This window comes from Furipterus horrens, unplaced genomic scaffold (genome assembly GCF_987537825.1).
Source record: "Furipterus horrens unplaced genomic scaffold, mFurHor1.1.pri manual_scaffold_11, whole genome shotgun sequence".
Classification (NCBI taxonomy): Eukaryota; Metazoa; Chordata; class Mammalia; order Chiroptera; family Furipteridae; genus Furipterus; species Furipterus horrens.
Window position 1 is genome coordinate 96,429,803 of NW_028327181.1, and position 8,821 is coordinate 96,438,623.

Genomic DNA, 8,821 nt, shown 5'->3' on the forward strand with positions numbered 1-8,821 from the left:
TCCTTGAAGTAGCTCAGTATGCAGTGTCCAGGCAACCGGAGGTGGACAATGTCCCTTCTGCTTCCGGGCTGGCCACCCAGTTTCCTCTCTGGAGCCAGTCAATGGCCACCTTTTCTTGAGAGCTCTCCAGGGTTTGTTTTATCTGTAGACACTGAAGACAGACACACAGACACACACCCTTCCCTCCCCTTCCCCACCAATGGGGGTTTACTATGCCACGTGTTCACCTGGGGTTTTTTTGTTTGTTTTTTGATGAACAATGTGACTTGGCGATTCTGGTTTCCCATCGCTTCTTGAAGAGCCTTCTCTTCCCTCCAACACTTCCTCTTTTTAACGTAAAGCCCACGCTTTCACCACCTGTCCCTGGTGGTCCAATCAGGACCTACTTCCCCCTCTCTCCCCGCACCCCCACGCCCCGCCTCACCCCTCCCAACCAGAATGAATGGGTTCCCTGCGTTTGTTAGTATCCCAAGAAATTAGGAGCTTATTCTACACCAGGGCCAGCTGGTGAGACTGTAAGAAACCGGCAGGCTTTAGAGAAAAAGAGTCACACCCATGTTGGCCACGGTGAGTTCATGAGGGCCAGGCTTGTCCTTTATTCCCCTCCGTGCTTTCTGCGGGGCAGTGCCCTCTGGGTGACGGGGATGGGCCCCTGGGGCCAGGAGCTTGATGGGCAGAGCCTTCCGTCCTCCACTGCCCTGGCCGCACTCTGAGACTGGAGGTCGTGGTTTGGGGGCAGGTTACCAGCGCACAATCGTCCTGCGGAACGGGGCGGGGCAGGGAGGGGCTGGAAGTATGGGGGCAGGGGTGGGCCATGAGGTCTGGGCTTGGTGTACCCATTAGCCAGCCTGTGGGTTTGCAGAACCCACCCCTGGGCAGGGACCATGCTGCCGGCACCATAATGACCAAGCACGGGCTGGAGCTGTGGGGTCACAAGGCATGCCAAGCGCTGCCCATGGTCACCAGGGAGACAAGGTTCATCATGCCCAGTCCATCACCACGGGAGGGCGGGCTCAGGGCCTTGCTGGCAGCTTCTGACACTTCCGCTTCCCCATCAGAGGTGGGCCTGGAAGAGTCAGTGTGCATTGGGTTGAGAAGAGGGGGTGGGGTGGGGTGAGGGTGGGTCTGCAAGGAGATAAGGGACTCGGCGAGGGAGCGGGTGGTGGGCAATGAGCAGTGCGGTGACCTGTCTCTTCTCAGTCCGGGCCGTCCCCAACCTCCTCACCTCTCACTAAGGGGCTCTGTCCTTGGCCCGCTCCAGCCCTTAAAGGCACCTTGAACCTGTTCACTTCGCCCTTCTTCATCCTGCTACCAAACTGTTCTGCCCTGACCTCGGAGGGGCCTCCTAACTGGCTGTACCTGCTCGGTCCCCAAGCTCCTGCCCCTGTGAACCGCGTCCACTTAATCACCCACGTGAGACCCTGTGTCACCTCAGCTGGGGGCTCCCCACTGCCCGGAGAGCAGCCCCCCGCCTCCGTCCCGCGGCAAGCTTGTCTGTGCCCGCCCTTGCTCCGCAGCCCCCAAGCACACCATGCTTCTTTCTCTCCCGGAAACACCAGCAGCCAGGCCCACCGCAGGGCCCTCACCTGCTCTTCCCTGCCTGGACTCTCGCCCCCAGGGCTCGGCCTGGCCGGCTCTTCATCATTCAGGGCTCACCCCAAATCCGCATCCTCAGAGAGGCAGCCCCCCATCCTGCCTTTGCCCACGGCCCCGTCCTCTCTGCCTCTGTCACCTTCATCTTATCTGCCCTCCTTGGCCACTAAATGGTGAGCCCTGGGGCTCCGGCGGCCGTCTGCTTCACCGCGTGTCCACGGAGCCCAGGCCAGAGCCTGGCACGGAGTGGGCCTCTGCTGCGCACTTTTAGAAGGAATGACTGGCTGCTTCTCTGCCCAGGAGGCAGGGCAGGAACGGGGCCGGGGGCTGTCCTCAGCAAGCCCCGTCCTACAAGCTGGCTCCCCTAGTGTTCCAGGAGCCCCACCCTGCAACCACTCCCTGCCCCACGACAGCTTCTGAGTTGTTCCCTGGCTGTCCCCTGTTCCATGCCCAAGGAGAGAGGCTGGAGGGGCTCCCCGGGTCCGAGGCCTGACCCCCCCTCTGGGATGGGGCAGGGCCCAGGTCTATGGGGATCAAACGGCCCCCCCCTCCACCTCCTGGGCCTCTGACCTTGAGCCATGGGGCGTTATGCGACCTTGGCCAGAAGAATTGTAGACAGCAGCATCCCTGTCATCAAGGAGGGGTGGCCGCCAGGCAGGGGGGCAGAGCCTACGGAAGGAAACGCGGAGGATCCAGTGAATGAGGGAAGTGGGAGCATGTCACTCACCCCAGTTTCTTGACGGCAGGTGAGGTGCCCAGGACAGCCCCCACAGGCCCCCGCTGCCGTCCAGCTCTGGGTGACCTTTGCCCCTGAGATGGGTCAGGGTGGGGATGGGATGGGAGTGGGAGGATGGCAGAGGATGATTCTGGGAAGGAGCCCCTCAAGTGACCGCGTGGCAGCACAGGTTCCGTGGGACCGGGAGCCCGGAAGGGGCTTCACCCAGAAGATCCGTCCCCGGGCAGACCGCTGATCTTCTGGCCCTCGGTGTCCCCACCTTAAACATGCTCGTGTCCACCTGCCCCCCCGCGCTGCTGAGGTGCAGAGCACTCTGTACAGCGTCAGGTGTCGTGAGAACGTCAGGGGCTCGCGATGTTCCCGGGAGCCAGGGACAGGGAAGGAAAAGGCAGCCCCATGTAGCTGGCAGGGGCCCCCCATTCACCGAGGTGCAGGCACACCCACCTGCAGCCACCTGGCGGCGGAGTGGGTGCGGGCGGAGGGGGCGCCTCACCTGAGTGTGTCGTGGTTGACGGGGTGCTGGGGCCCCCGGTGCTGGTCTCCGGTGTGAGCATGGGCAGCAGGGTGCTGAGGTGCCCGTCGTTGGCCTCGGGCACGATGCCCAGCAGCCTGCACAGGAGCTCGTACACGTGGACGCTCTCGAAGGGCTCCACCTCCAGGCCCCTCTTAAAGCTGGGGCCCACGGCCCGGAAGATGGTCTTCATGTCCATGACCCCGTTGTCAAAGCCGTGTTCCCCGTTGTTGGTCTGCACGTTCAGTCTCTGCCGGGAGAGCGTCCCGAGTTCTCACCGGGGCCGCGGCCCACCCGCCCTCTCTGCCAGCACCCTCCCCTACAGCGCCCCCTGTGGCGAGGGCAGGAGGGGTCCTGAGCCTCAGTTCCTCTGCAGTGTGACATAAATGGGGGACCCAGGAGGCAGGGTGGCATTGTCATCCCAGGCAGGCCCGGGCTCCTCTGTGACCACCTGCCTTGTCAGGACTTGCTTCCTGGGGTCCCTCTCCCTTCTGTGCCTCTTGCCTCCCCATCAGCACCCCCTTGCCCCCTGCTGATGGGGGGGGTCAGACCCCTCACTCTGCCTTGTCCTGGTCACTCTTTTTTAAAAAAATATTTATTTATTTTAAAATTTTATTTATTTTTTTAGAAAGAGGGAAATGGAGGAAGAAAGAGAGGGAGAGAAACATGGATCGGTTGCCTCTCACATGCCCCAACTGGGGACCTGGCCCACAACCCAGGCCTGTGCCCTGACTGGGAATCGAACCGGCACCCTTTCGGTTCACAGGCCAGTGTTCAATCCACTGCGCCACACCAGCCAGTGTCCCTGTCACTTTTTTTTTCCCAAGCCCATGGGTCATTTATACTAGTTCCTTGACAAGACCCTTCCCCGTCTTTCCCCCTCCTCCCCCTCCCCCTCCCCCCGGTCACTGTCAGCCTGTCCCTTGTTTCCCCGCCTCTGGTTCTATTGTGCTCGTCTGTTTGTTTCCCTGTCATGTTTATGGCTGATCTTCCTACACTTCTCACACCCTGTATGGATACATGTGCACATAAGCACACACAAACATGTGCGCAGACACGTTCACACAGGAGCACATACATGCACACGTGTGCACGGGTGTACACACGCAAAATATTTCAAACACATGTATGTACGTGTGTATATACACACACTCCTATTACTTAGTGATGACTGCGTCCCTAGGTGGTCAATGCCCCTCAAATTGGGGACTAGCTAGAAACAGGGGTGCTTTTTAGAGGGATGGAAAGAGACCCAGCAGCCCAGTGAAGGGATCCCCCAGCCATGCATTGTGTAGGCCACTCACCCCATGGATGACGTAGCCAGGGTCACTGTACATGAGCAGGGGCGTGATCCTGGAGTTGTTGGCATAGTGGAAGGACTTGGGGAAGGACTCTTTCTTGTAGACATGGAGTTTGGGGTGGGCATCCTTGAGGGCCTCATAGACTTTCTCCAGCTTCCCTTCCTTGGGGAGCAGCATCCCGTTTGGTCCGTAGTCTAGGAGCTCGAACTCGATGTCCCTGAAGGTGAAGTTGGGGAACTTGTGGAACTCCACCAGGTCACTGGCTTTCTTGTTGATGGTGGTCATGCCATGGTCGGACGTGATGATCAGGTTGAGGCTGCTCTCGAGGCCGCTGAGCCTGATGCTGTCCCGGAGGTAGCCCACCGTCCTGTCCACCTGCATCACCATGTTCTTTCTCTCCTGGGACTCAGGGCCGTACTTGTGGCCCGTGGAGTCCGGCTCCCCAAAGTAGAGCGTGACCAGGTCCAGGCCATCCTTCGTGAACCACTTCATCACAGTGTCAATGTTGGCTCTCCACTCCTTCTCGTCTTTGTAGTTGTGCAGAATACCCTCCTTCCGGCTCAGCGTCACGGCCGTGCCTTGGTAGGTGACGTTCCCGCCGGGGAAGAAGAAGGAGCCGGTCCTTAAGCCCTGCCAGGGAAGGCAGCGTTGACACATGCACTGCTGGCTTGCTCCCACTTGTTCCACGATTGCGGACACGTGGCCCCTCCTGCCTGGCTTTTGTCTGCCCACTGACTCATCCCTGCTCCTAACCGCTGCCACGAGCCTTTTTACTTTCTGAAAAGCCTTCCATAGCTCTTATCTTGGGCTGATAACGATGTCCTAGAGGAGAGAGCAAGTGTGCGCTGTGGACTCAGCACTCACGAGATAAGGGATAGACAAGTGCCCCCAGGTAGGCAGTGTCCTCACCGCCACGGGGCCCAGGTGGCTGCCCCGAGGGTGAGATGCCCAGAGCGCACCCCCACCTTTTCTGGCCTGCAGCCCATCTCTCACTGCCATGTTCACGCCCAGGCCTGTGTCCTCAGGCCACCTACTGCGTCCCAGCCTCTGTCCCTTCCAGCCTTCACCCTGGTCATGCATCTGTCCATCCTTCCATCAACCTCCTGCTGCTGCTTCTGCGGATCTGCCTGTCCTCCCAGCCACGTGTCCACATGAGCCCATCCGCCCGACCCCTTCCCCAGGCCAAGTTCTCAGCGTTCTGTGACTGAGCCTGGCACCCGGCAGCTCCTCCCGCAGCCAGGGGACTCAGACTTGAGTGGTGCCCTTCACTTGACTTGGTCCCTTGACTTGGTTCCTTGACTTGGTTGACTAGAAGTCACATGTCTGGGGCCAGGAAGCTCCCAGAACACCGCAGGATGGTGGAATTCCTGGGCTGACACTAAACCGCACCTCCTACTTCATCTCTGTCCCTAGAATTTAGCTGCCCAGCCCTGAGACGGGTGTGGGAGGGGGAGGGACAAAGCCATTTTTATCATTACCTGCCTTCTGTAGAGTGGGGTTCTTTTCCCTATATGACCCCCCTCCCCAAGTGCCAAAGGGTCCAAAGGTGTAGTGTTCTCTTCAACTGGGAGGTTGGAGCCACACCTCTGGTCTCAGGGCTCTGGGGAGGACCAGGCAGGGCCGGGTAGCCAGCTGGCAGGTCCTGATGATTGCCCAGCACCCACCCACCTCGGGACCATACTTCACACAGCTCTGTGCCAGGACTCCCAGGGCCGGGAACGGGCCTGCCTCGGGGCCCCCATGGTCACCGTCCTCCCCCCTCCCTCCTCCCCACTCCCATCCAAAGGGGTGCGGGGGCTGCTTTACCTGCCTCTGGGCCGTGACCCAGATGGGCACGCTGCCGTTGTCCCACCACCGCTGGATGCCCAGCGTGGCGTGGTAGGGCAGCTTCACCTTGCTGGTGGTGTTGTAGTACATGTTGTGGACCACGCCGTGGTTCTCGATGTACTTGCCTGTGGGGGCGGGCGGCAGAGGGGTTACGGGAGTGAGGGGAGCAGCCCCCAGAGGGGACGCGGGGCTTCGTCACACACGGTCACGGGCAGGTGCTCTGTGACTCAGCAGATCTGCTTCATCCTGCGGCTCACCGTGCACGCGTGCGGGGGATCACTTGCAGCCTCGCTGGTTTTAGCAAAAGATTGGTGCAACCTAAGTGGCTCTCAGGAGGGAACTCGTGAAATAAATTACAGTCCGGCCATAAAATAGCATCCTAGGCAGGTATTTAAATAAACCAAGTGCAGGCCCATGAGGTATCTTTTTAAATTTGTTTTTTGCTTGGGAAATACACAGATGTGAGTTCAGAAGGTACAAGAGGAGGGACCATGATGAGTGTGTCCCCTGTCTCCCCCGCCCCCCTTTGTAACATACTAAGTAAAATGGTGATGTGCAGAAAGGACAGCTGGGTGCGGACATCTGTGTGTGTCAGGCCATCAGGGGTTCTGGTCACAGAAACACTCATGTGAGGATGAGCCTCTACACGGAATAGAGTCCTCCAGAGTCACATCAGCCAGCGTCTCAGAACGTGATCTTGATTGGAAATAGGGTCATTGCAGAGGGAATTAGTCAGGTTAAGATGAGGGCATTCCGGGTTGGGGGGCCTTAAATTCAGTGACAGTTGCTCTTACAAAAAGAATTGAGATACACGGGAGACGGTCGTGTGATGAAGGGTGCAGGGGTTGTGGAGATGCGGCCATGAGCCAAGGAACACCTGGACGACTAAAGCTGGGAGAGGCAGGAAGAGCCTCCGTTATGGGCTGCCGACCTGGATTTTTGTTTAAGAGCAGCTGGAGGTGGGGGTGGGGCGAGCAGCTGAGACAGCAGGCGCCTCAGACTCATCCCTCCGGTCTTTGAATCCTAACCACATTCACCTCCTCCAGAAGTCCTCCTGGGTTGTCACCCGGCCTGTGGTCACTATTTAAAAAGAGACCACTGCCTGTATGTATTTGCCCTCTATCAGTTGCACCAATGGTGAGGGCTGCTGACGATCCCCTTGGCCATGCTCTGTCTCCCCGGCGAGAGTGTCCCTTCCTCTCTCATCTTTGTCCCCATACAGTGCTCCATGAGACGGACAGGGCTGTGTGCATGCACTGGTCCCCCTGGTTTCTCAGCACCCCCACCAGCTCCCAGACCCTGCCCAAGGCTGACACTCACCAGTGACCAGGGTGAAATGGCAGGGGCTGGTCATGGTGACGAAGGGAGGGGTCATGTAGCGGGCTTTCACGCCTTCGCGTGCCATGAGGTCCAGGTTGGGGGTGTCAACATCCTGGTCATAGTTCCAGCGGAAGCCGTCGAAGGACACCAGGAGCACCTTGTTCCGGAAGACCTGCCGGTGGATGGGCAGCCCAGCTCCGGGAGCCAGGAGGGCGGCCAGAGCCAGAGCCACAGCCAAGAGGACAGCCGAATGTCTCATGATGGTTTCTCCAGATGCACGGGCACCTGGGCTCGTTCCTGCTGAGGAGCAGAGCAAAGTCCCAGGGTCACCCAGACAGGTCTTATCCTGTGCATCTTTGAAAATGAGACTGTGCACTTACCTGTGTCTCAGAAAGAGGCCCCTGTCACCCGTGTCTGTGCTGCCTCTGGCCCAGCCCTCACCTGGCAGCTGCCTTTATTGACCATGCCCCTCCCCCTCGTGCAGAGTGTGTCCTCACGGGGAGGGTGGGGACCAGTCCTGCAGGCCTGGAGAGGAGAAGGGGGTCCACACCTTTGGGATAGCCTGGTCTCCACCCCAGCCCTGTGGCAACTCTCTGTCCCTGTACCCTGCTCACCATGATCCCAGAGCCCCTAATTCAGGGCAGCCTTTGGGTACATGGGCCTCAGGTCTGCCTGGGCCAGGGCTGTGGGGTGGGCTTCCCAGGGGCCGGGAGCCAAGGGCCAGCAGCTCAGCCCAGGGTTGGGTTCGTCCACAGGGAGGCCCAGCCCAGGGAGCACCTATTCCCCTCCCTGCCCAGGGGAAGCAGCCTCCTTGGTCCGGGCAGGCAGAACCACCCCGATGGGCTAGGTCAGCACTGCTGCACCTTCCTTCTTGGGCCCTGTGGATCCTCAGAGAGCCACGAGGGTGCAGGCAGCCTCGTTTGATGGATTTGGTCAACAAGGTGGTCAGAAGAGGGGGCTTCTTGTCACCTTTGCTAATGGGGATCAGGGGAAAGGGTGTGAAAGGGACCCTGAGTTCAGTGCACAGCTATCTCTGTTACTATCTCTGTCTTTTTCTTTACCAACTTTTTCTTAAGAATTAAATCTATTGGGGGGACATTGGTTAATAATCCTACCTACCTTGTGAAGCCTGTTCTATGTACCAGGCACTGTGCTAAGTTCTGGGGACACCGCAGTAAAGGAGACAGAACTGGCTGCTGACACATGCAATAAAATCACTGAACAGGTAAGACAGTGAGAGTCACCCAAAGCAAATAAAGCAGGGACACTAGGTGGGGGAGGGGGTCCCGGAGCTTAGGGGTGGAGTGGGCAGCACCTGATAGGTGGTGGGTGAGGCTTCCCCAGAGGGTGACAGGCCAGAGAGTGATTCTGGGGTTGAGGCCAGCATCCTGGGGGGGAGGGGGTGTGAGTTGGGGGCAGTAAGGCCCGATGCGCAGGAGCTTTTCAGCAAGGCAGTGGCAACAACTGATCTGGCATTTAAAAGACGAGCTGCCCCATTTGTAGGTGGAGAGTGGTCCGCCTGCGGAAGGAATG

At 59.1% G+C, this 8,821-nt stretch overlaps 1 protein-coding gene across 2 annotated transcripts; it reads right to left on the bottom strand.

Moving 5' to 3' along the window:
• Window positions 1-568: 568 nt before the first annotated feature.
• ENPP7 (ectonucleotide pyrophosphatase/phosphodiesterase 7) lies at window positions 569-7,708 on the bottom strand. 2 transcript variants are annotated; one of them, XM_090292530.1, is made up of 7 exons: window positions 7,669-7,708; window positions 7,289-7,585; window positions 5,948-6,093; window positions 4,145-4,771; window positions 2,823-3,090; window positions 2,164-2,262; window positions 569-1,066 (listed from the first exon to the last, which is right to left on the bottom strand). In XM_090292530.1, the coding sequence occupies exons 2-6, from the start codon at window positions 7,545-7,547 to the stop codon at window positions 2,180-2,182; spliced, it is 1,383 nt and encodes a 460-aa protein (XP_090148656.1). In that variant the 5' UTR covers window positions 7,548-7,585; window positions 7,669-7,708; the 3' UTR covers window positions 569-1,066; window positions 2,164-2,179. The 2 variants fall into 2 exon arrangements, with proteins under 2 accessions (XP_090148656.1, XP_090148655.1); XM_090292529.1 differs by having other exon boundaries at window positions 7,289-7,588.
• Between the last annotated feature and the right edge of the window lie 1,113 nt (window positions 7,709-8,821).